Genomic DNA, 25,976 nt, shown 5'->3' with positions numbered 1-25,976 from the left:
TAATCAGTTACATAAAACAGATAGTAATTCTTTTGCAAGTATCACATTCTAGTCAGTTAAATAGAAATAGAATGAATTCTTTGATAAGTGTCACATCCTAGTCAGTTAAATAAATAAAAATAGTATTAATTCTTTTGTAAGTGTCACATCCTAGTCAGTAAAATTGAGATAGACACAAATTATTTTTTTTTTTGATTAGTGTCACATCTTAGTCAATTAAATAAATATAGAAAGAAATCTTTTTTTCTTTCGCAAGCGTCACATTGTAGTCAATTAGATAGAAATTTGTTGTCAAAGTGTCTCATGGAAATTCTTTTGGCAAGTGCCACATCCTAGTCAAATAAATAGACACAAATAGAAATTCTTTTAAGAGTATCACATCCTAGTCAATTAAACGGAGATCGATAGGAATTCTTTGGCAAATGTGTCACATCCTAGTCAATTTCCTTCTTATTCTTTAGTCTTCCAAAATAGTGTATATATATGGGAGTACGTAGGACCAAGAAAAAGATAGTACTAGTTTTACCAAGTGAATACAATTTCCACCAGACCTATTTGCTGCCATGAACGCTCTTGCTGCAACCAACCGCAACTTCCGCCAAGCGGCTCGCATTCTTGGCTTGGATTCCAAAATTGAAAAGAGTCTTCTCATTCCTTTCAGAGAAATTAAGGTTTTTTAAAAAAAATTTATTATTCGTCTTAAATTTTGAGTATAAAAATAGAATTCTCATGATTTAGATGATCAGGTGGAATGCACAATTCCCAAGGATGATGGAACGTTAGTTTCCTATGTTGGATTTAGAGTGCAGCATGATAATGCTCGTGGTCCTATGAAAGGCGGAATTAGATACCATCCTGAGGTAAATAATAACTATTAGTTGACTGATCGTCTTTAAAATCAACTATGGTTGTTTGTACTGCAATTTTGTAATTGGATCTTGTATTTTATGACAATTTTGTGAGTAATCAAAATTAGATGGATATGATATGGTAAAAAAATTAATGATTGGGGATTATGTATGGAATTTCAATCATTATAGGTAATCGTCTACCATTGTGTTCTTGTTCAAAGAGAATCGTTGTATCTTAGTCATGCTGCTCTGATGTTGGCTTTCGAGGGATAGGTGAATTCTTGTGTATATGTGTTTCGAAGTTAAGCTTTCCTTATTCATATAAGACCAATCTCGACTTATGAAGACAAGGATTGTTAGATGGTTGGTTATTGATGCTAGATTTTAGTGAAACTAAATTCAATTAGAACTGACAATTTAATCGAATGGTAGTTTTGATAAGCTTCACCACTATATATGCTTATAGACATTTGCTTGTAAGAAATATCACGGTATCGATAACTCATGTTATGCAACACTTGCTGAGGTGCTTCAGACATGGAGCACTGGTTTTATTAGAAAATAAAAAATGATACAATGGCTGTGGAATGGGATTTAGCTCTTAAGCTTTGCAAAAGTATTTTGCAGTCGGAGGTTCCCCACATATCAATTTTTGTTTTTATTGCTTTTGGCAATAAAGCTAGTGATAAAAACTAGTTGTTTTATCAGCCATGTCTAGACTTAAGTGTTTGTTGCAATTAATTCTTGGTCGTTGTTGTTACAATTACGTTTAGTGAGGTGTTATGCTAGAAGCTGCTTTAGTTGATTAAACACTTAACTGTTATCACAAGGATAAATGTGAGATTTAGACAACTCCTAATTTATTTTAAAAGACAATAGTATTTAGTATTGGAACAAGAAGTTCCAGAATACATCGGAATTGCTGCAGAGCATTCACACTCTTGAGCTGTAGTTTATCGATTCTTCTGATGATCAACTCTTGTAATTTGGTATAACATTTGTATCTGAAGGATTTCTCTCTTTTATAGTTAATTTAACTTCACTACAGTTTACATCCTTCTACAAGTCTACTACCGTTTTATGATTAGAGCTCCACTAATAAATGATTCTATACTGAGATGCTATAAAATTTCTATAAGGTTGACCCTGATGAGGTAAATGCCCTTGCTCAACTGATGACTTGGAAGACTGCTGTAGCTGACATTCCATATGGGGGAGCTAAAGGTGGAATAGGCTGTAACCCAAAGGATTTAAGTGTGAGCGAGTTGGAGCGACTTACTCGTGTTTTCACACAGAAAATTCATGATCTAATTGGAGTTAATACTGATGTGCCTGCACCTGATATGGGCACTAATGCGCAGGTTAGTAACACAATTCTATTTGCAAGTTTGTCGATATATGTTCTTCATTTTGAAACTTTAGAATAAGATGCAAGTAATAGTCTATGTGATGCTTGCTGTCAACAGACTATGGCCTGGATTTTGGATGAGTATTCAAAATTTCATGGTCACTCACCTGCAATTGTGACTGGAAAACCAATTGTAAGTTTTTCATAACATGCTAGTATTACCTTTTAAAACTGAAACAATTTATGTATGATTCATGTAATCATGCTTTGCCACATTTTTTGTTTAGGATCTTGGAGGGTCATTGGGAAGAGAAGCTGCGACAGGACGTGGTGTCGTCTATGCTACAGAAGCTTTGCTTGCTGAATATGGGAGGCATGTTAAGGATTTGACTTTTGCAATTCAGGTTATTATGCAATTAGATTAGTCCTAGCACATTCCACAATATTTGGTCGAAATGATGTCATAAATATGTATTTGGATTCCTTAGGGATTTGGAAATGTAGGAGCGTGGGCAGGAAAGCTCATTCATGAGAGAGGTGGCAAGGTAGTTGCAGTGAGTGACATAACTGGAGCGGTCAAGAACCCCAATGGGCTCGATATACCAGCTTTGCTTAGTCATAAAGAAAAAACAGGAAAGCTCATCGATTTTGCTGGTGCGGATGTGATGAATTCTGATGAATTGCTAACACATGAATGTGATGTTCTCATCCCTTGTGCTTTGGGAGGAGTTTTGAACAGGTTCAACCTTTATCTTGCTCTGAAATTTGTTGTTTAATTCTTGAAATTTGCTTTTGTGTCGAGGAATGGAGAAGTCAATGTCAGCAACTGTTCCAAAATTATGGGCATACGCTGGAGCAAATAGAAACTTCTCCCTTTTTTGTGAGCTAAGTGTACCTAATGTAGAGTATCTTACTTTTCCTTGTATGTTCTGATCTTTTTGTTGTTTGAAGAGAAAATGCTGATAACGTCAAGGCCAAATTCATTATAGAAGCAGCAAACCATCCTACTGATCCAGATGCTGATGAGGTATCAATTTTTTTTCCGGGACTCTCGAGTCTCTTGGACTAGCATGAATCATAGTTTTCCTCACACAATTGCCTTCTGCAGATTTTATCGAAGAAAGGAGTAGTAATACTTCCAGACATCTATGCCAACGCTGGAGGTGTGACTGTCAGCTATTTTGAATGGGTTCAGGTAACTTTTGATATTTATGCCTCCCAGATATTTTTGCCATTATAACATAGAGCATCATGAAGGGTGTATGTTGAAAAATATTTGAAGCGAAAATTTACTGGGAGATGCAACAGTATAGTTCATTGGGAATCTTGCATCTTTATCAAGACAGTCTTTGTAAAGTTATTTCTCAAGAAAATAACGTAATATAGTTACTAAGTTCACCGACAACTTAAGACGAGTACTGAAAACCATGTAGATCAAATGATTATTCTAGGTATATAGGTTTCTTATTTTTTACACTTTGGTGCGAATGGTAGGGCTAGGAATTGGAGGCATATTCAATTTTCTCAAACTCTAAATCTCGCTTTAACTGGTGTTGAGACATGTACTTAGTCTATTCTTTTTAACTGAAAACTGAGATGTAATGAACATTTGGAGTTCTTATTCTGAAGAAATCTTCTTTCATATGCAGAATATTCAAGGATTTATGTGGGATGAGGAGAAGGTTAATAGAGAGCTTAAGAAATACATGACAAGAGCCTTTCATAACCTCAAGGGCATGTGCCATTCACATAATTGCAATCTTCGGATGGGTGCGTTCACATTGGGGGTGAATCGTGTTGCACGTGCCACTCAATTAAGAGGTTGGGAGGCATAATGACACTTTTTTCAGAGCACTAAGTACTCATCCTGCAGCAGATCATTCGCATCTCTTTCTTTCAAGTACGAACCATAGAATGTTCTACGAACTGAAATGTGTACTTGAAACATTTTAATCATAAATTGAGTCGTCAATTACTTGGGATTTTATGTATTTTTCATTTGGGAACTTGGAGCCATTTGGCCCCTGTCGCCATTTTCTTATGAGTTCAGGTGCTTATCCGTTTTTTCTCTCATCTTCTAGCATGAGGATTGCCTGTTATGGAGTAACATATACTAAGGGCATGTTGAACACTTGAATGCATATTATTGCATTGGTTTATCTTTACTCTTATGTGATGTGATAGAAGTAGTAGTTTTGAAATACCTCATCTGTTCCAATTTGTTTGATATTATCTTCTCATTTTGCCTTTAATGAGAAGTTTTTATAGTCACACTAATGTTATGACATGTTTATAATCGTCATGGGTTTTAAAAAAGTCTTCATTTCTTTCTTAAACGTCGTGCCGAGCCAAACTGACAAACAATTTGGAATGGAGGGAGTAGTCATTTTACTTTTGATAATATCCTATCTGGTGTAATCAAATAGGCCATAATTGTATGGACATGTATACTAAAAGCAGCAGGTTTCCAAATTTTTACTCCAAACTCATTGGGGCTCAATGCCCCAAAAAATGAACCGAACATGCTTGATTCACTGCTGGTGCCAGTAGTTTATCCCCTACTCTCATTATACGACAACATGCTTGTGTAGTCCCACAAGTGGGGTCTTGGAAGGAAAGTACGTAGGAAGTCTTACCCCTACCTAGTGAAAGTAAAAAAACTGTTTCCAATAGACCCTCGGCCTAAGTAACGTGTATCCCCTGCTCTTGTTATATTCTTAAAAATAGTCACCAAAAGTGGAAGCAGATCTGGTCAGGGATTAGACATGGGCTGCCATGCCCCTGATATTGCAGAAAAAAGTTGCAGAAGCGGATAAGCTTTATTTATTTCAGAATGGGCCTTTTTGCATCTTATCCTATCACCATCTCATTCAAGAGGAGAAGATCAGTAATTTGAGCCAAACCAGAGAAAATACTTACAATCATGGCTGCTTTTGCCATTACTTCCTTTACACATACACCTTGCACCTCCCATCACTTCAAGAAGAAACAATGGTCTCGTCAAGCCAAGTCGATGAAGATTACAAACGTTATGACTCCAAAAGTCGAAGAACAAACACACTTAAATGTTGTTGAAATCAAAGATAAATTGTCTTTGCTGATTGATGATAATGCAAAGACCACAAGGAATGATGATGATGATGAAGTACAAGGTGGTACTACTACAGGTTCATCAGAGTCTGAAGATCTAATAAGGTTTTCGGATAAGCGATGGAAGAATGGGACATGGGATCTAACTATGTTTGTCAAAAATGGCAAAATGGATTGGGATGCTGTCATAGTAGCAGGTAAAATTACAAAGAACAAGTTTTTCAATTACTAAAGCACCGCGATTTTTTAAGTGAATTAATTAATTCATTAATTAACGATATGTACGTTGCAGAAGCAAAGAGGAGGAAATTTCTTGAACTGTTCCCAGAAGCAGCAACAAATCAACAACCTGTGGTTTTTAGAAGTTCTATCATACCATGGTGGGCATGGATGATGCATTCTCACCTCCCTGAAGCTGAGCTGCTAAATGGTTTGTATTTATCTAGAAAAAGTACACAAGATTGTACTCCCTCTGTTTCAATTTATATTACATAGTTTGATTCAGTACAAAGTTAATTAAGTAAAAAAAAATGAACTTTTGATAACATTTGTGTTTCAATACTAATAAGGAAATAGTGTTACATAACCTGAGACGGTACTAATAGAGTGCGGTTATGAGTTTGCAGGAAGAGCAGCAATGGTGGGATTTTTCATGGCATATCTAGTGGATGTACTAACGGGACTTGACGTGGTAGGCCAAATGGGAAATTTCTTGTGTAAAACTGCTCTTTTGGCAACAGTTGGAGGTGTAGTTTTGTTTAGGAAAAGGACAGATTTTGATAATTTAAAGAAGCTGGCTGATGAAGCTACATTTTATGACAAGCAATGGCAAGCATCATGGCAAGATCAAACTTCTACTAATGGTGATTCCAAGCAACAAAGCAAAAAATGAGACTAATTGACTTGTTGTATTGTATTGTCACACCATTTATCTCAGTTAAACTATATTTGGATGACACATTTAAATATTGAAATAGTTTCAAAAATATCTCTTTAGATTTGCGTTGATGATACTGATTTCTCTGTTAATTTGAAAATATTATGCTAACCTTGCCTATATAGATATTTTTATAACCAAATATATTTAAATGATAAATTTTCTACGTGCTTCCTAATCAATATACCCTTCCGTGACATGAATAGCCGGATATAAAAACAAAGTAACTTGAATGTTCAAATTAAACGGACGGTTTGAATTAGCTTATTTTAAGTGTTTTAGGCTAAAAATAACTTTTAAGCATTTTTGAATTATTTGGGTAAATGTAAAAAGTGTTTACAAGAACTTATTTTTAAGCAAAAAGACAAAAATAAGTCAAAAGTTATAAATTATAAGTTATCAGTGAAAAACAACTTGCTTTAAATTAGTTAAAGAAAAAAAAGGACAATCAGAAACGAAATTAGAATTTCAATTGAATGGGTTCTGAATTTTACAATGACGATTTTTAGAGATAAAACTAAGTTCTAAATCCAATATTTGTACATATATAATGAATTTATTAACAAAAATATATTGTTTGAATAAAATATATTAAATTCGACCAAATTCACATGTGAGCTATTAGCTCCACCCCTACGAAAGTCAGGTGAAAATTAAGAAGAAAGTAGAACAGATAAATGAAAGGAATAGTATAAAATCATGAAACTCATTTGTGACATGTTATCTGATTATTTTATATTTAAAATTAAATGTGTACATTTTTTAATTTTAACAAGATAAACAAAATTACGAGTTATAAATTTTCTCAAATTATTATTTAATTTTCTTTATAAGATACAATCTTCTGTGCTCCATATATTTTCGTCATTAGTAGATTTGTCTATTCAAAGTAATTAATTGTTTATAAAAAAATTATAATCTATTAGCGTGAAGGACCTTAGAAAAACCTTTTGCTTTGCTTATACATCAAATTTTAGTTTTATACTAGATAAAATAACCATTTAATTATCCCCATAATATAAGAAATACATATTTAATTCATCGCTTAAAATTTTAGTTCATGCTATTTCTATCAAAATTATCAATTAAACTTTATTGTTTATTGAGTTTTACATTTTCTATATTAAAACTGAATCGAATTTTTCATAATATTATATTTTGAAAAAATAAGTAAATATTATATTTAATTTTTTATTAATATCAACAATAATTTTTTTTTATCATGATGAAATAAATAAAGCTATAAAAAAGAACCTAAACTAACAAATTATTCGTAAAAAAATAAATAAGATACAACAACTAATAACATAATTTTATTGATTAACGTGAGCTTGTAAACAAAATTAGTTCATGTAAAATCCAATTTACTAATTTTTTTTAAAAAAGAATTAGTTCATTTAAAATGACAATTTTGATCCATGTATATTTGATAGATGAAAAATAAACAAATATATAAATCATATTTTCTAGGATTTAAAACAATAATTGGAATTATTACATCATCAAATTCAAAAATGGCTAATCGCTGCACATCTTTCAAAGTTATTACCCGAAATCATCTCTTCTTTTTCTCCCAGATCAGATGCGAGACCCCTCATCGATCGCCTTCTCTGCAAAATGCGTCCTCTGTCCTCTTCTTCGCCGCCGGTTTTACCTAACGACGCTTCTGAAAGCGGTGACTCCGCCGAGCGCCGTCTTCATGAGGCGGAGGAGCGCTTAAGAGAGGCAATTGAAGAGCTTCAGCGCCGGCAACGTCGTGCCAGGGGTATCTACCCGCCCTGTGACCATGCCGATGAATCATGTGTTGCTAACGCAATTGGTAACGTTTGTCAAAGTTTTCTTCTCTCTTACGGTGTGCGCGTTGGCATCGGAATTCTCCTCCGTGCTTTTAAGCTAGCTCGTCGCCAGTCCTATTCCTCTCTACTCGATCTCAAGGTTCCAAAATTCTGAAACTCGCCTATCTACTTAAACATTTGTTTAATTATATAAGTTAGATTAACTTATCATTAATTTGATTTATGATTTTTTTAGTTTTACATTCTTTTCGCCTTTAGACTGATCTCAGCTAGGTTACATTTACAAAATGTTCCTGTCATCGGTTGGACAATCTATTTTAATAGACTAAAATCTTTTGAACTGACAGTTACTCCTTTAGTTTTTCAGTTTCGTACTTTTGTTGAATGCTTGCCTTTGTTTGAACTAAAGCTTGCTCCTTTTTAGTTCCTGATACATCTACTTTGGGTTTGAGAAGATCATGATCTTGAATAAATTTTCTTATTAGAAAGATATTCCTGTATAAGTATAGTTTCAAGATCAGAATTTTCTTTTTTCAAAATTGCTTCAGTTCTGATGAAATCAGTTTTAAGATTTGTATTTTATTTTTGAAATTGCTCAAGTTTTGATGAAACTAGGATGAAATAATTTTGCACAGATGTTATACATGATATGATTCATAGCAGCATTCCTGTGATTGCAAGAGAAGGGGCATTTTGGCCTAGAAGCACCCACATCCTTGTTAGCTTTGTGTTCTAAATGATTTTTTAGATTTCCTCACTTGAAGAATATTGATTTTAATTCTGGATAGATTGAATGGATATGAGTCACTTGATATCTTCAGATTGAGGCATTGAGCCTTAGTTGATTGATTGATATGTTGATGGAATGGTTATCAATTCCGAGATAGGATATCTTGGTCCTTTTAGTACCTTAGAGTACCATTGTAATGGTGATTACACTCCAAGGGGTTTATGTTCTGGCAGTGTATGTATTGTGTTTCCATGATTTCATCTGCTACTGGGACATGTGGGTTACCAAAATGCTTGGCCATAAGGATATTTAGTCAATCAAAGATTACTGAGCTAACGCTACTCGCTCTCCCTCTTTGTGCGAGTGTGTGTTGCACGCTCCTATGTGTCATGCATTTTGCCTGCATGTGTGTATCTTAGCACCATTTGAACAGTCAGCTGATGTCAAAAGTCATACAGGAAACTTTACTCATGTGTTACTTTCCTGTCTCTCTCTTCCCTTCTCTTTTTATTTTTTTGGATAAAAGTCTGCTCTTTCAGTAAGGGCAAACCATGTGGGGTTTTCTTCCAAACACTTTGTAAAGCCAATTTTCCCTCTGTCCCACTGTTTGTTCCTTTTTCTTGTAGCTCAACGTCAATTAATTTACTCCCTAGTGGTGAAATGCTGATAGAGTACACTTTGTGCTCTGCTCTCCACAATTGTTTTAAGAAATGAACATATCACGATCTAATCATTCAGGGTGTATTCTTAAGAAATACTTATATTACTGCAATTTGTAAGGAATGGAAGTTTGAAGGGACTGGAACTTTTGACCTTTTAATGGTTTAAATTTGTTTCACCTTGGTATTTTCTTCTTGATAAGTTTTCTTGGAGTTGCGAACCTCTTGAAGTTCAGTGAAATAATTTAGCAATCTCAACTGTAGCATAAAGGATGAATGGAGGTTATTCAGATCTTTGACCCTATGCACAACCCTCAAATCCTCAGGGAAGAAGCAAAAGAGAATATAAAAGAGAATATAAAAGAAGATTTTCTGGAAGAGGATGTTACAATTTTAGTGGACATGTGTGCTGATTTCTGTCTGTTCATCTGTTTGTCCGTCCTTGGTCTCATCTAAGAATACATGGGAGAGTTCATTTTTTTAATCCTTGTGTTTTTGCAGCAACTTGTGTCCGAAAAAGACCTAATTGTAAGAGAGGAAGCATGTCGAATTGGTTTGCTCTTTGGGGGATTTAGTGGTTCATATCATGCTCTAAGATGCTTGCTAAGAAAGCTGAGAAGAAAAGAGACACCCTTAAATGCGTAAGTACAGAATGCTGAATTCTCAACTTAAAAGTTTTGACTTACTTTTCTGTGGTTTTGCTTTGAGAAGCTTTTGATAGTTGATATCCTATCCGATATATTTGACTTGGCTAAAGGGGATGATGGGCAGAATTTTAGCAGGTTCAGTGGCAGGTCTGTCTATTTTAGCATTAGATGATTCCAACAGGCGGCGGACTCTTGCCTTGTATCTTCTGGCAAGGCTATCACAGGTACAACCATGCTTTGGCTATTCCCCTTCTCCACACCCCCAGGCGAAACAGAAAAAAAGGAACAAAAGAACTACCCAAACAAAACAAAGGATAAAGATATTTAAACGGCCAGTACTAGATTTACCTGCTAAAAACAAAGTCACCAGTTTTCTTTTCTGTTTTTCTACTGGCTTGTATTCTGATGACTTTACAATTGTCAGTGCGCGTATAATTCTGCCAAATCCAAGAACCGGTTTCATCTCTGGGGAAGTCACTGGAGTCATGGGGATTCTTTACTCTTTGCATTGGCATGTGCCCAGGTAGTTCTTGTGTTGCTTAACCTTTTTGGCGAATGTTTAAGAGCCTTTTCCATCCATGTTTTAATTCCTTGTACTTGCCCACAAATTGGTGGTTGGAAGGGGGTGGCTGGGATATCATAAATGTTAAAATATCCAAGTTTAAACCCCAGGAGATTAAACTTCTTTTTCTGTTCTTTCTCCCTTTTTAAAAAAAAATAAAAATAAAAATAATTCAAATGTGCAAGGGGATTGAACTTCTCATACGATACTATCATACTAATGATACTAGATAACTTGTTCTCTTTTACATCTGGACAGAGTAGTTATATATCTATCTTCGTTCTTAAAAAAAATGTTTTGCAGGTTATGTATTGCTTCATAATGCGTCCTGAGAGCCTTCCAAAAGCATATAGAGATTTCATTCAGAAGACTGGGCCTGTTGCAGCACCAGTCTACAAAGCTGTTAAGGATTGCTGTAGAGGCTCTCCAGTTGATGTTGCTTCATTACATGCCTATTTGTCCAAAGCAAAGGGCTCTACTACTATGAAGTTGGAAGAGTTTCCTTCTATTATTCCATGCTCTGTGATTCACCCTGGGACCAAATCTTGCTTAGTTCATGATGCTAATGCAGCGGCAGCTACTTTCCGGAAAACATTTCCTCTTTACTTCTCTTTGACTTTTGTGCCCTTTGTCGTTCTACGCTTGCAGAAGGTATAATTTATTAATATTGGTTTCTGTTTCACCTGTCTTTCTGCTTTGATTTCTCATTAAGCTGTTTATGGAAATTGGAAAAATCATATAACTGCGCTGCTGGTACTTCTGTTAAACAAGATGAGATCATAGACCGACATGATTGGGTTTTCCTTGGTTTATATATGTTGGACTTTCTAGAGTTCAAATGCAGTTATATGAATAAATTGGAAATACAATGATTAAGATACTAGGGGTGCAAAGTATGTTGTCGATTCGGTTATATTTGTCTTCTGTTGTTTGTTGTTTGAGTTGCCTGGACCTGGTAGGAAGCAGTATTACGAGGACCATGTGATGGAAATTATGATGGTCTACACTTTTAGGTTATGTAATTGTAAGCTAGAGTAGTACAATTGCTACTAAAGTAATGAAGTTCCAAAAAATGCTCCCTGACACATTTCTCAAGGTAATACTCTAAGGGATCGTGTAAGAGGGATAAAAAATAATAGTCCCGGGATAAATGCAGGATTATTTTATCCTGTATTTGCTTAGGGGTATTAGTTATCCCACCATTTATACTATAATGATGAGATAAGTTATCTCATATAGGGTGGGATACCTTATACTTTGTTTATGTCATCCCCCATACCAAACAACCCCTAAGGTCTTATTTTGTCTTCCCACCCTCTTCCAAGAGAGAGACTGTTTTTTTTCAATCATTTCACTAGTGTTTGATTAAAAACTTAGTTTAAGGGTTCAATGGAAAATGAAAATTTATTTCATGGTGGAAGACAAATCTTTTACAGGAAGTTACTCAAGACCAGGGGTGTGGTATTAGGAATGAATGGTTGAATGCTTGCAAAATTTAATTTGAGGAATTCATTGAGTAAGAAGTTGTTAGTTAAGAGATTTCTCTTTCTTTTTTTTTTTTTTTTTTTGGGGGGGAGGGGAAGGGAGGGAGGGAGAGAACATGGTTTTAGTTTAGAGTACCTTATTATCTGCTCCCTCTTCTCCTTACCATTATTATTATTACTCCATCATTATCTTATTCTTCTATTTTACTACTACTGTTGTTTCTTTTACTTTGGCTATTTTTTCTGTAAATACTTTTCTTTTCTTTGATATTTCTCTTAGAATAGGAATAGTATATAGAGTCCTACTTGAAAAAGGATTGTAATATAGTGTCTATAAATATGGTCTTAGTGTAGTAATGTAGATATACAAATCAATAATATTTCTCACATGATACTAGAGCCAGGTCAAAATCTTCCAAAATGACCCCATCCTCGTCTATTTTCCATAGATTGGGATGCTTGTTTTCCTATGGCTTGAGATGGGAGAAGAAAGGAGTCAAAATAATTCATCAATTGTAGGAATCGCAGGACTAGCTAAAATCTGATCACGACACTAAATCATGGTCAGTAAGAAGTTCAACACAACAATTCAAGAGTTTGGCATGACTCGTAGTAGAGTTGATCTATGTGTTTAGTTGTTTACTCAGTATTTTTTTTTTGAAATCAGTATTCTGCACCAAATTTGTGTATTTATTTGGTGGATTACGTTGACAATATTGTTATCACCGGCGATGATTAGGATGGTATCACTATTTGAAGCAACATCTCTTCAATATTTCCAGTCTAAAAACCTCGGCAAATTGGAAGTATTTTCTAGGTATTAAGGTTGTTCAGTCTTAGATCAAACATTATTATTTTTCAATGCAAGTATGCCTTAGACATTCTTGATGAGACAAAAATGATGGGATGTAGACCCATTCACTCCTATGGATATGAATGCTAAACTCCTTTCAGAATAGGGGAGCACTCAATGATCCCAAAAGGTATAGGCGTTTGGTTAGAAAGTTGAATTATCTCAAGGTGTCTAGACTTGACATGTCTTTTTTGTGAGTGTTGTAAATTAGTTTATACTTCTCTCTGTGATAGTCATCAGGATGCACTTGTTCATATTTTGTGATATATAAAGTCAACTCCAAGTAAAGGACTACTCTTTGAGGATCGAGATCATGCGCGTATCATGGGATATACAGTCACAGATTGAGTAGGGGCGTCTTTTGATAGACGTTCTACATTTGGATATTGTGTTTTAGTAGGAGGTAATTTGGTGGAACTATAGAGCTTTTGAAGACAAATATAATCTTGTGCTGAAAAACAAGATGAATTGTATTATTCATTTTTGAAGAAATCTTGTGTTGGTGCGACATGGATGATGTCACACATCATATCGGTTCCTCATGGATAAAGTGGAGGCTTCTGTGATAAAAAGGTATCGCATAAACTTAAAAGGTAAGTTCTATAGAGTGGTGGTTAGATTGTCATCGTTGTATAGAGTGAACCGTTGGCCAGTCAAGAACTTACATGTTCAGAAGATGCAAGTTGTGAAATTGAGGATGCTAAGATGAATGTGTGGGCATATTAGGAGCGATAAGATTAGGAATGAGAATATTCGGGATAAGGTGGGAGTGGCCTCCGTGACAAACAAGATGAGGAAAGGAAGACTAAGATGGTTTGAGCATATGGAGAGGAGATGCACAGGCGCCCCACTAAGGAGGTATGCGAAGTTGGATATAAGGGGTGCGAGGAGAGGTAGAAGTAGATCGAAAAAGTATTGGGGAGAGGTGATTAGACATGACATGATGTTACTTCATATTATCAAGGACATGCCTTCTTATAGAAACGTGTGGAGGTCACGTATTAGGGTAGAAGGTTAGTAGGTAGTGGAGTGTTGTCTTGCTTTTTGATGGTTAGGCTTGTTTGGGTCTATTGTAGTACTAGTTATACTCTTGCAGTTCTTGCTTTTGATATCTATCAGCATATCTTTATTGTGTTTCGATTATCACATTATTTAGTTGTTATTGTTCCTTTCTTGTAGGCTTTGCGTTGCTTTCCTTATTAATTGATATGCTTTCTTCACTGTTTTCTTCTTCTTTTACTTAAATTTGTTGCACTTGAGCCAATGGTCCATACAGGTACAACAAATGTTTGAACGAAATGAAAAAATGCAATCCTTTTGTATAATAGAGCAAACACTAATACCTTAATTGAAGGGGCAAGGGGTTCACCCACTTTCACTAGTTTCATAGGTTCAAGAGATCCAAGTTTCAAGGGTTTTTCAGTAGGCTTCTTTCATTTCTGAATTAGCTTGCGACAAGTCCTAGCATTAGTATGAGTTCGCTAACCTTGGCCTCTCCACCTCCACGAGATAGTCTGCGTACACTCTACCCTGCTCAGACCCCACTTGTGGGATTTCACTAGGTATGTTGTTGTTATTTTTGTTGTTGTTGTATAAAGAGAGCTATGATGAGGAAGCTGAATCACTAGTTGATATGATTAGTGTTATCAAAGGTGAAAAGCGCAAAAAAGCTCTAAGCTCTGTTGGAGCTTTAAGCGCAAATGAAGCGTGGGCTTTAATGAAAAAAGGCGCAAAGGAAGAAAAAAATACAAATATACATGTTTAGTTCAAGGGTAATAATTATAAACATGAATGAGAATTATATGACCAAAGAAATTGAATTTTTTTTTATGATAAAGTGAAATATCAATTGTTTAGTGTCACCTCTGAAGAGGAGGCTCATTGGCAAGGAAAAATATGCCTTAGAACCTTGATGACAACACTAAAGCGCGCATAAAGCGAGGCGAGGCACTCAATACGTTTTGAGCCTCGCTTCAGAGCTTAAGCGCGCTTTAAGTCCTTGAAGCAGTAGCCTAAGCTAGGTTGGGTTTTTGTAGTCTTTTTGCACCATTATGGTGCAACTATAATATATATAGTTGTTGCTTTTTAAAAAAAGCACTTTGCTGAACAGTAAAAAGGAAGGGGGTTTATGTATAAGAAACTTGATGCAGCATAATAGTAGTTTATTTATGATGGTTTCGGTGATTCAGTTTGGAGGAACTTGATTTGTGGAGTCGAGTCATTACTGTAAAATATGAGCAAGAGGGACAACAATGCTCTTAGAAAGTCGCAACCCCTGTTGGAGTGAGTGTCAGGGATTTATGGCCTCATTTTGCAAGCAACATTAGTTACAAAGCTAGGAATGGAATGAAGATTTCCTTCTGGTAGGATAGTTTGAGGGAACAAGTTCTTCTGAAGGAGCTATTTCCAGACTTTTTCAGTCTGGTATTATGATGCAATGATTCATGAGGTATGAGATTAACAGGGATGGAATCGAAATTGCAGAAGATTCTGAATGACTGGGAGGTTAGTAGAAACGGAATGCAAAATATTTTGGAGAAAGAAGTAGCTCTATTCAAAAAATTAAAATGATCCGTCTATTTTATTCCACTTTTGGTGTAAAGAACTTTTAGAAGCAGACTCACTGTTAGACATTATAGAACCCTTGTAAGAAAGGACTCACTATTGTTTTGTAGTTTGAACTTGTATGACTCCCTGCACAGACTTTGTGCTGAGGATATGTTATACTGTTACTTTCCTTAAAAAAACAAAAAAAGAGTTGCTACTGAAGTAATTCTTTCCAAAACTCTTGCTGATCACAGTTTCAAATATTAAATTCTTGCTGATCTTATGTAAATCTTATCCCAGTTTATGGATGCTCCTACACGCACCTGTTGGTATGCTCTTACAGGGGCTGTTCGCTCGACAACCTTCTTGTCCGCTTTTGTTGGAATCTTTCAGGTAGTTTATGTTCTTGATGCCTCATACATCTGGGAGTCTCTAGGCTCTTTTTTTATTATGCTGCTGGAGTACTGGTTGACTTGCTTAGCTTTACTGATTAACTTCTCTATCTCAATAAAAGGCTGTCATATGTTGCCACCGGAAGGTGGCATCAAAGGACCATAAGCTTGTATATTGGGTAGCTGGGGCTCTCTCAGGCCTATCTGTGTTGCTGGAGAAGAAAGCTAGACGTGGAGAACTTGCCTTGTATGTTCTTCCTCGAGCTGCAGATTCTTTGTGGTATATATTGGTGAATCGCCATTTGCTTCCGGATATCAAGAATGCTGAGGTATCTTGTCTCACCTTTCATGCAATTTGGTGTGTTTGGCTGTCAACCACTCAAAATTTCATCCTGCAATTTATGACTACTTAATTGTTACTTGTATAATTAAAGCATATTGCGGATAAACATTGAAAGAATTTAACTATTTACGGGAAGTTTGTTCTGGAAATATTGGGTCTCTTGAAGTACAGGGGTGATTAATTAAGAAATTGTGAAGTGAAACTTATCCAAGCAAATATGTCATTTCTGATTGTTATACAGGTGCCCTTGTTTTGTGCCTGTATGGGTGGTATTATGTACTACCTGGAGCATGAACCAGACACCATGGCTCCCTTCCTCAGAGGCCTGATCCGCCGCTTCCTTGCAAGCAGAATCAGCAATCCTACTCCTCCATCAAGTAAAGGTGCCTCCTATACATATCTACACACTCACGATGCCATGAAAGAGACAAAAATGGCAGAAATCCGTGAGACTGAAACTTTAACTGCAGAGAAGTACAACCTTGAATCAATTCCAGGACTTTGAGCAACTTTTTGACGCTCGGGCCATGTTTTTCCCTATTCATTATACCATTTCATATTGGTTATCAGGCGGCTATTCCATGCTCATTTTGATTAAACTAGAACTCTAATTAAAGCTTGATTAACCCCCTTTTTCTTTACATAATTGATTCATGGCATAATGTTCTCATTGTATGTAGGTGAAAGCCAGTAATTCTGGTGATATAAAAATCTAACCAGATCTTGTAAATTAATGTGGCTTGTTTAGTTTTTGCTTCGACTGTCAGATATATGGTGTAGTCAGTTCCAACTGTTAAAGTTGATAGAACTTATTTATTTTCTGGTTCAAGTTGATATACGTTAATACTATATCATAATTGATCCATTTTGTTTGACCCTTCTGAGAATCAATATATGTTGCGGCGATTTACTATGTGGAGTCCGTTGTGCTGCTGTATCTAAGCCAAGTCGTTACTCCATTATTATGACTATGCTGGTGTCTGTTAATTTTCTTGCAATAATCAAGCTGCCTGGGCAAGGGATGTTCAGAAAGGAGCTGGGGTTCATTGCAAAAACTATGTTGGGACCTCCCACCCAAATATTGGGGGATGGGGGGAATGATCGTGGATTCAGCTGGAACAAGTTGCATAGGACAGTAATGGCTGTAGGGGTGGCAATTGGGTAGGTTGGGTCAAATTTGGGTGGGTCTTAATGGGTTGAGACGATAATTGCGTTAAGATCCAATCCAATTCAAATTTGCTTGGGTCAAAACGGGTTAGGTAACGGGTCAGATCTAACTTACCTCAATTTATATCAACTTGAATTGTTTTATTTGTTTTTTTAAAACTATTTCAGTACCTAATAAAAATACTTTTTTCTTTATTATGACTATATATAACATATCAAATTGAAAAAAGTTTATTTTTTAAATATTTGATAAGATCTCTCATGAACTAATTTGGATTAAATATCAATCCAAGTTTTAATGGATTGAGGTAAATGAATGGGCGGGCCAACAACCCATCAAAACTTAAACGGATGAAGCGAGATGGTAAAGTTGAGTTTGATCCTCAGACTTCCTGGTGGTTGGTTCTTTAGATCATGCTATGAATAAATGACAGTTGTTAAAGTACTTACAACAACTCTTGAAATACTTACAACAATTGTCAAACTTTTTGAAACTTAACTAATTCATTCAACTGTTTCAGAAAAATTCAGCAGTTGTTGCAAGTACTTCAGGAGCTGCTGTAAGTACTTTAGCAACTGTTTCATTTATTCACGGAAAGATTTGAAGAATCAACCACCAACACCAATCTACTATCAATTACAAGTACATATTTTTCTCACAAAAAGTAAAATAACTTCAAGAATAATATATTTTCTCGCAAAGAGTACAATGACAACAACATATTTAAAAACACAAAACAACAAGAACAACCGAAGAACATATATTAAAAAGAAAAAAAAAAACCGAAGAACATATTTATTAGGGCGTGTACTACATAATTTGTGAAATCTATGTACTTTTTCATCTTCTTTAACCTAAATCATCATTTTCAGAAGAAAATTTGAAATTCTAATTATGATTTTGGAGGAGGACGACCCGAGTACAGAGAAGAAACAAAATGGAGCAAAAAAAGATGAAGAAGAGGTTGAGAAGTTTTCTCAGTTTTCTTCCGATGAAAGGATTCTAAAAGGAAGAAAGAAAAAATAAATTTGAACCTCCTACTTATTTTTGACATGTTAGAAGTCAGAAGAGGCTTTGGCTTGTAAAAATGTGTATATAATGTTAAAGGGTGTACTCTGAAATTAGACATACTTACAATGGTTGAGAAGACCAGCAACTATGCTAATGAAGATTGTGTATACAATGCCCCATGCCTTCTTTTTATGTGTTGGCCGGCAGCCATGGAAAACAACGGAGTGTCGATGAGCTCTGCATCAATTAAACATGATATTTTAAACAACATCAAACTCTTAGTTGGCCTAAAATATACTCATTGATCTCTATAGCTGGAGTTGAGAATTTGGGAAGACACTCCATTTATTAAAAAGTTTGGTAGAAGGTATTTATGCCTCATTTAAGGCTGGCCCTTTAACAAAGCTTACTGTAAATAGTTTTATGTTTTGGTGGAATAAATATCTACTGGTAGATTTTGCCAAGGTAAGGCAAAGTGTTGAACTTGTCGATAAAAATAGGTAAAATGTATAAGTATTCTCGATCTATGTCCGAAATTTTAGAGACACACTTATATTATACTAAGGTTCTATTACCTTCGAATTTATTTTATAAATAATTTTCTATCATTTTCGGCCTACACGGCACTATCAACCAGATAGCTTGAAAAAAGTGTCAACACACGCTGAGCCCAGAAGATAGTGCCACGTAGGGGTGGGCTTAAATACCGGAAAACCGAAAAACTGAATCGAACTATTTCGGTTCTTCGGTGTTTCGGTTCGGTATTGGGTTTGTTTTTCGGAACTTCGGTTCGGAGTTCGGTGTAGGGTCCCAAAACTACGGTGCACCGAAGAACCTAAGTTTTATTAAATAAATTTAAAAATATTTAAATTATATTATTTAATAATACTTATATATTTTGACTCAAAATATTTACCTGGCCCATTTCAATTTTTAACTTTACCTGGCCCATTTCAGTTTTTAAATTTTGGAGCCTAAACAAAACAATAATGGGCACACTTTATCATTCACACTTCAAAACAGTAAAGGGCACCCAGCCTAAACAAAATTATTCTGATGTTATTACTTTTTATTATTAGATTGTTAGTTGTTACTTTGAAGTTTGAAGTGTGAAGTAAACAACATTTGTTACTTTATCATATTCCCTCTTTATTTTTATTCACACCGAAAAATCAATTTAAAAATACCGAACTATGGTGCACACTTTTCTAAAATCGAATACCGAAGAACCGAACCGAAATTTGATTAAACCGAACCGAAGAACCGAATGTCCACCCCTAGTGCCACGTAAGCCGAAAAGAGATAGAAAATTATTTATAAAATAAGTTCGGGGGTAATAAAACTTTAGTATAGTATAAGTGTGTCTCTGAAATTTCGGGCATAAATTGAAGGGTACTTATGCATTTTTCCGTAAAAATATAATGTTTATGATTTGATTTTGAAACTTTAAAATAAATTTTGAACTCTCTAAATTACTGAGTTTACTTTTTATTTTGTGTTTAAGGGATTCAAAATTTAAATAATATACATAAAAATATAAAAAATATTACTTTATAAATACAATGTATATGAACACTCTCACGACCCTCTAGATTCGCCTATGACTAGGGGTGTTCACGGGTTGGTTTGGATCGGTTATTGGTCAAAACCAAAACCAAACCAACTTAATCGGTTTTAAAATTATCAAAACCAAACCAAACCAAATATAATATACATTTATCGGTTTGGTGGTTATCGGTTTCGGTTTGGTTTGGTTCGGTTATTCGGGTATTAACCATACACAAAAATAAAAGAAACAACTCATTTAAAATGTGAAAAAAGTGACAACAATCCATTCAAAACGAAAAATAGTTAGAATGACTTAAATTACTAAACTTTCAATCACTAAATTTACTATCAATAAAGCTTTAAAATTCACTATATTGGCCTAGAAGGAAGATACAATAACATTTTTAGTCCCACAAAGAATTGACATAGACACTCATATACATGAAATCAATAAGATAAATGTTTCATCTCGGGCATTTTTGCTTTCAAAAAGTAAATTATAAAAGAAATTTTAATGAAAATATGTATAAGATCTTTAAAATTGTTTATAAAAATAATATATTTAAGTATGTATATTAATAAAATATATGTATATAATTCATCGGTTCGGTTTTTTTAGAATAAAATCATAACCAAACCAAATACTATCGGTTTTCAAAAATCTAAAACCAAACCAAATCAAACCCAAATAAAATCGGTTTTATTTTATCGGTTTGGTTTGGTTTTTCGATTTGAATCGGTTTTTATCCAAACCGTAAACACCCCTACCTATGACAGTGTGTGCGCGCTGAAAAATGGCCACCTAATCATATTTTCTGGTGACTTAAAGATAATAATGTTAAAAACAAGGATTATCTATCTAATCTAAATCTAAAGATAAGAAAGAGCTTATCTTATAAATACTCCCTTCCCTCTGTCTCTAATTATTTGTCCATTTTTCATTTTATAGTTGTCCCTAATTACTTATCCATTTTGACAAATCAAGAAAGGACAATTTTTTTCACCTATTATATCCTCAATTAAATGATTAATTACTTTTTAAAATGTAGAACTTTTCATCTATTTCATAATTAATAGGGGTAAAATGGTAAACTCACTATGTCATTAATTGTTTTCTTAATTGATGTGTCAATTCAAAAGTGGACAAGTATTTAGGGACAGAGGGAGTATTAATTAATGATCTAGATTTAACTACACTTTGGATTTTTTTTTTTAATATGGATAATAGAGAGATGCAAATAAACAAGGAATTAACATTTTGAGACTATATAATCTTTCGGAAAAAAGAGTCAAAATTATTTATGAACTATGTGAAATAGATCGCTTATATCTTTCATTATATTTTGGGATAAAAAATACCCCCGTCGTTATCCAAGAGATAACAAATATCCTTAAAAGTTAACATCCCAAATTTTAATAATATGGCAAGCCATGTGGGACTGATCCCTCCACCTAAGCCGTCAATTATTCCCAATTTCCCACTAACCCATCAATTCATCCTCCCAAATCAAACCCTAGTTTTGAGAGAAAAATTAAGGGCATGTTTGGAAGGACACCCTGGTAATTTGATTTGGTGTAATTGGTGTAATTACACCGTCTTGTCCTGTTTGGAAGAACATGTAATTACTTGGTCAGCAGGTAATTGGTGTAATTGGCAGGGGGTAATTTCTAAAAATTTGTAAAAGTTTATTTTTTATTTTTTATTATTATATTTCATTTTCTTCTTGTTCTCAACCTTACTTTACGTGATTCTATGTAATTTTCTCGTATTATCTATTTCTTTATGTCATGCTTATTTTCTCATTGGCATAATTTTATTAGTATTCTAATTTTTAAATTAAAATAGAATTTATTGTTAAGGAAGGTTATAAACTTACGTTTTCTTTATTAAGAAAAAATAAAAATAAATCATATTTATTGCTATGTTGAAATTTGTTATAAGAGTATTATGTTAAATTTTTTGTTTTGAATTTATAACTTATGTTATATTTTCAGTTTCATTTGTTTTAGTAATATTGAATTTACATTGCACGTCATTTTTTAATTAGACTTGATAGATTATATTTTTGTCAAACATTTAATAATTTATGACATTTTATTTATATATTATTCTTTTTATCAAACATGCATTTCACGATATTCGTAGAAACTTCATACTTTTAGTTGTTACGATTAATTCAATTGAAATATATTAATTTGAAAAAATATAAATCAAAAAAGAATATATATCTTAAATATTTAATTTAATCTCATTTATAAAGTTTCTTATTTGTCTAGTATAAATTTTAAATAACTAATTTTTATTTTTAAAATTTATTATAATTTTATAATTGCAATTGTGCATCCAAACAGAACATGTGTAATTACACTGTGGCATCCAAACAAGACATGTGTAATTACAGTGTAATTACACTGTGACAACCAAACAAGTCAGTATAATTACTAGACAGTGTAATTACTAGGCTAGTAACTACTACCCTAGTAATTACACTAATTTCAATTACCAAGTGGCTTTCCAAACAGACCCTAAATCTTTTCCATTAAACCCTACTTGTTCTCTATATTAAAAATAAATAATTAATTTTACTTATTTATTTTAGCAAATTAAGTATTATATTATTTTTAGTATTAAATAACTATATAAAATCATAATAGTCAAATTTAGAATTCAAAAACATCATTAATAAAATTAATTTTATAAAATGTACCTTAAATTAAAAAATAATTTAAAATATAATGTATCAAATCATAATATGAATGCATGGATGATCTTCCATGTTTAGTTGACTATTGATAGTCCCCAATTTATTCAATTAATTTATCCCCACGTCTTTTTACCTTCAAAAATTTTCAGTTTTCCAATGCAGAGCGAAATGGACCGCCACACTAATTAATTAATTCAACAACATTCATTAATTAATCCAACTAATTACAGTTTAACCTTGTCTTTATAAATTAGGATATTTTGCTTAGTACATCTAAACAGAAACAAATCCAATTTTTTTTTTTAAAAAAATAATCTGTAATGGGTTCCTGTGAAAGCACTGCAAAAAACTCTGAAGAAAAAAAATGTGGTGAAAATATTGAGCAGTTGAATATAGGCAGGCTTTCATCAGAAGAAGAGGAGATAAAAAAATTTGCAATTGGTGCAGGAATAGTATTGCTAGGATGGGGTTTGTGTAAGCTAATTAATAATGGAGGGTCTAACAACAAGAAAATGATGAAAGCTCCAGGCAGAAACGACAGTTACATTTACAGGGATGAATTTGAGAGTAACCCTTCTGAGTATTTTCGCAGACTTCGCGATTAATAAGATATTCTTAATATGGTGTGATGGAATCTGCAGCGTCAATAGTCTTGTTATAATCGTTGTGTTATGTTGTTTGGGCTTTTCAAAATTATTATTGGATGTGTGTTGAATCCTTCAAGAGTAATACAGTTTTTAGGGTCCAACATGGATGCGATAATTTTTTTGGAGAATTTGAGTATGTGTGTGTATTATTTAAGTTGGTCCATGTTTTGTTTTTAATTGATGTCCTTTGTTAGAACATCATTTTGCTGTATTGAACTACTATTAAAGCTATTAAGTTGATCATCTTGTAGTATAAAATGATCATATTATTATCTTTCCTTTTCAAGGCATTTTTGTCTTCATTGTTAGTAGAATATTTGTTGATAAGTAATGCTCTACTAATTGTTGAAGTATGTGCCTTTTTTTTAAAAAAAAATTGTCATGTTCATAATGAGTAATTTGTAAAGTTTAAATTTGACAGACCCATTGAGAAATAAAATTATTTGAAAACATTTATTGAGTGAGATATATCAAAAATATAACAAAAGATAATCATAATTTTTTTAAGACTACCCCGATAAAATTACTTGATACATGCTATTAAAATTAATTGTGGAGTGTGAAAGCTGATTCAAACAAGTTCATAAAATAAAATAAAAATTAGTACTGAAAAAGAAAGACGGCTCAAACCATAAAAGTACGTAGCATAAGATTTTACCCAAAAAATAAAAAGTACCATAAATCATTTTCTATTTTCTTCTCTAATATTTTAATATTGGAAAATAGAGTAAATTTATCCGTATATATAGGAGATCCCAAAGCTTTATTTGAAATTCCAAAAAGCATTTGGCGCACATCAAAAACATGAGAGAGCATCATCTTCAAACACCATTGAAGGAGCTCGGAAATCGCCGATCCAAATCCATCTCCGCCGATCAAACTAAGAAGCAGATAAAAGTATAAAGAAGCTTTCAGCAATGAACATTCATATTGTATCCTCTGTTTTCTCTTCTTATATTCATATTATTGTTTGTATGCAGAGCACTAGGAAGAACTTGAATTCTGTGTTTGAATCGCAAGCTGCCTCCTCATTTTCTCAATCATCGATCGGCACTTCTTCTCTGATTTCAGATGATCATAGTCTACTCACTGAATCCGCCGCTGAGGTAATTTCTGAAATTCCTCCTGCTTCATCAATTTCTAGCTATTTATTTGCATTTTCATCGCTAATTGTACTTCTCACACAAGCCTAACAGCGAACAAGTTCCAATTTCTTCTCTGTTAATTTCATTCACTGAATAAGCCGCTGAGATAATTCAAGATGTGTGCGCGAATTTTCATCACTAATTGTAGTATTTACACAAAATTGAGTTAGCTGAGTCCGTTCTTTAAATCCGATTTGCGTTTGTAATTTTTTGACCTTTTATTCCTTTGAAGTGTTTTTTTCTCAGTATTGTTTGATTTCGCAGCTATGAACTCAATTTTCACTTTTCAGCAGTACAGTGTGTGCCTGTTAGGGTTGAAGTATGCAATTCGCTTAGATTTCACTAGTTTATTCAAAATCTGTCTATAATTTCCTATACTGTTTGCTATAAATAAGCTATTTGTATCTCCATTATGTATGTTTTCAATTTTGAGATATTTGAATTGAGTTTCATGTTTGCGAAATTCACTACACCTTATAGTATTTGCGATGTAACTTTCGGATCCCTATTCCTCTCAGGACTTGTTGTTGATTCCAGAAACTTCTCCTTCATCAGAGGCAGTGGATCCTCTTGCTGATCTGACTCCATTGTCATCGACAGTAACTTCTGACAGGTTCAAAGAATGCACTGGTTCGAATAGCCGAAGTGGAATTCCACAAATCAGTGATGTGAAGTTTGGTTCTGTTGAGGCTGAAATGGCAGTAAAGTACCTAAGAGAAGCTCAACTGCAAGTGGTGAATGCAACAGATATTGATATTCGGTATAAGAAGCTTCTCGATGCTGTCATGAACACTGTAGTTGAAGAGTTCTATGGACTGCCAGAAGACAAGGACTGCTATAATGCCATTGTCTCAAAGAAATTCCATTTGGTGACACTGACATTCGTGCTGTGGATAATTGCTGTTTTCATTGGATTCTTCTTCCATTCGGGCGAAGAACATTCTTTCGACAGACCTCTACCTACCTAAATATGTTGCTATATCACATGTTTGCAGGTATATTTCTCTTTTCACCTATGGTACATGAATCTTCATTTTGCGCTGATGTATTTGTGTCAAACATATACGAAAAAAGTGTTTGTAATTCTGTTTTGGATCTTCATTTTGGCATTTGGTACGACTTGTGTGAATCATAACTGTGTCGAGCATGGATGTATGTGTTAAGCAGATAATTCAACCCCATGATTAGATCAAGTGTTTGATTTTGTGTGAGCTTCAGAGCATTCTGAAGCATTTTGCTAAATATCTGACTGTTTTGATCTATAGAGAGAACAATAATATGCAGCAATTAGCTGATTGATTTTGATACAAGATGCATATGTGTCCATTTTGTTAATGACTTTGGTTCTTGAGTGACATATGTTGGACCTAGAGCTGATGTAACCAAAATCAATCTACAGATTGTATGGTTCTACACATGTTCAAAGGGTAAATTTAAAGTGCGTACAGAAATTGAACAAATCTGTCCAAAATATATTTGCCCTCACGTAAACAGAAGTTGATCCATTGCCAGT

At 34.0% G+C, this 25,976-nt stretch overlaps 3 protein-coding genes and 1 pseudogene across 3 annotated transcripts; all 4 read left to right on the top strand.

The window, feature by feature from the left end:
* The first annotated feature begins 508 nt into the window (after positions 1-508).
* Positions 509-4,362, top strand: LOC125860565 (glutamate dehydrogenase A). The gene is made up of 9 exons (XM_049540549.1): positions 509-671; positions 747-860; positions 1,991-2,212; positions 2,318-2,392; positions 2,487-2,603; positions 2,688-2,938; positions 3,151-3,226; positions 3,308-3,394; positions 3,849-4,362. The coding sequence occupies exons 1-9, from the start codon at positions 564-566 to the stop codon at positions 4,032-4,034; spliced, it is 1,236 nt and encodes a 411-aa protein (XP_049396506.1). The 5' UTR covers positions 509-563; the 3' UTR covers positions 4,035-4,362.
* Positions 4,363-4,916: 554 nt separating this feature from the next.
* LOC125860566 (light-harvesting complex-like protein 3 isotype 2, chloroplastic) lies at positions 4,917-6,208 on the top strand (annotated as a pseudogene).
* A 1,551-nt stretch (positions 6,209-7,759) lies between these two features.
* Positions 7,760-17,116, top strand: LOC125857544 (uncharacterized). The gene is made up of 8 exons (XM_049537141.1): positions 7,760-8,161; positions 9,913-10,052; positions 10,183-10,282; positions 10,483-10,581; positions 10,924-11,271; positions 15,805-15,897; positions 16,019-16,225; positions 16,481-17,116. Exons 1-8 carry the CDS (start codon positions 7,844-7,846, stop codon positions 16,742-16,744), a joined length of 1,569 nt encoding a protein of 522 aa, XP_049393098.1. The 5' UTR covers positions 7,760-7,843; the 3' UTR covers positions 16,745-17,116.
* A 6,975-nt stretch (positions 17,117-24,091) lies between these two features.
* LOC125857549 (protein SINE3) lies at positions 24,092-25,527 on the top strand. The gene is made up of 3 exons (XM_049537147.1): positions 24,092-24,215; positions 24,299-24,424; positions 24,982-25,527. Exons 1-3 carry the CDS (start codon positions 24,123-24,125, stop codon positions 25,429-25,431), a joined length of 669 nt encoding a protein of 222 aa, XP_049393104.1. The 5' UTR covers positions 24,092-24,122; the 3' UTR covers positions 25,432-25,527.
* Positions 25,528-25,976: the final 449 nt, after the last annotated feature.

The sequence above is a fragment of the Solanum stenotomum genome, chromosome 3 (assembly GCF_019186545.1).
Source record: "Solanum stenotomum isolate F172 chromosome 3, ASM1918654v1, whole genome shotgun sequence".
Classification (NCBI taxonomy): Eukaryota; Viridiplantae; Streptophyta; class Magnoliopsida; order Solanales; family Solanaceae; genus Solanum; species Solanum stenotomum.
Note: the sequence above shows the minus strand (reverse complement) of the source record. Positions and strands in the feature narration are given on the sequence as shown.

Bases quoted from the DNA above. Each gene is read 5' to 3' on its own strand.
- LOC125860565 (XM_049540549.1), top strand. From the start codon at position 564: ATGAACGCTCTTGCTGCAACCAACCGCAACTTCCGCCAAGCGGCTCGC. The intron at 2,939-3,150 runs GTTCAACCTTTA...TGTTGTTTGAAG, and splicing joins TTGGGAGGAGTTTTGAACAG to AGAAAATGCTGATAACGTCA. The intron at 3,395-3,848 runs GTAACTTTTGAT...TTTCATATGCAG, and splicing joins GCTATTTTGAATGGGTTCAG to AATATTCAAGGATTTATGTG.
- LOC125857544 (XM_049537141.1), top strand. From the start codon at position 7,844: ATGCGTCCTCTGTCCTCTTCTTCGCCGCCGGTTTTACCTAACGACGCT. The intron at 10,283-10,482 runs GTACAACCATGC...TACAATTGTCAG, and splicing joins TTCTGGCAAGGCTATCACAG to TGCGCGTATAATTCTGCCAA. The intron at 16,226-16,480 runs GTATCTTGTCTC...ATTGTTATACAG, and splicing joins CGGATATCAAGAATGCTGAG to GTGCCCTTGTTTTGTGCCTG.
- LOC125857549 (XM_049537147.1), top strand. From the start codon at position 24,123: ATGAGAGAGCATCATCTTCAAACACCATTGAAGGAGCTCGGAAATCGC. The intron at 24,216-24,298 runs GTATAAAGAAGC...GTTTGTATGCAG, and splicing joins AAACTAAGAAGCAGATAAAA to AGCACTAGGAAGAACTTGAA. The intron at 24,425-24,981 runs GTAATTTCTGAA...TATTCCTCTCAG, and splicing joins TCACTGAATCCGCCGCTGAG to GACTTGTTGTTGATTCCAGA.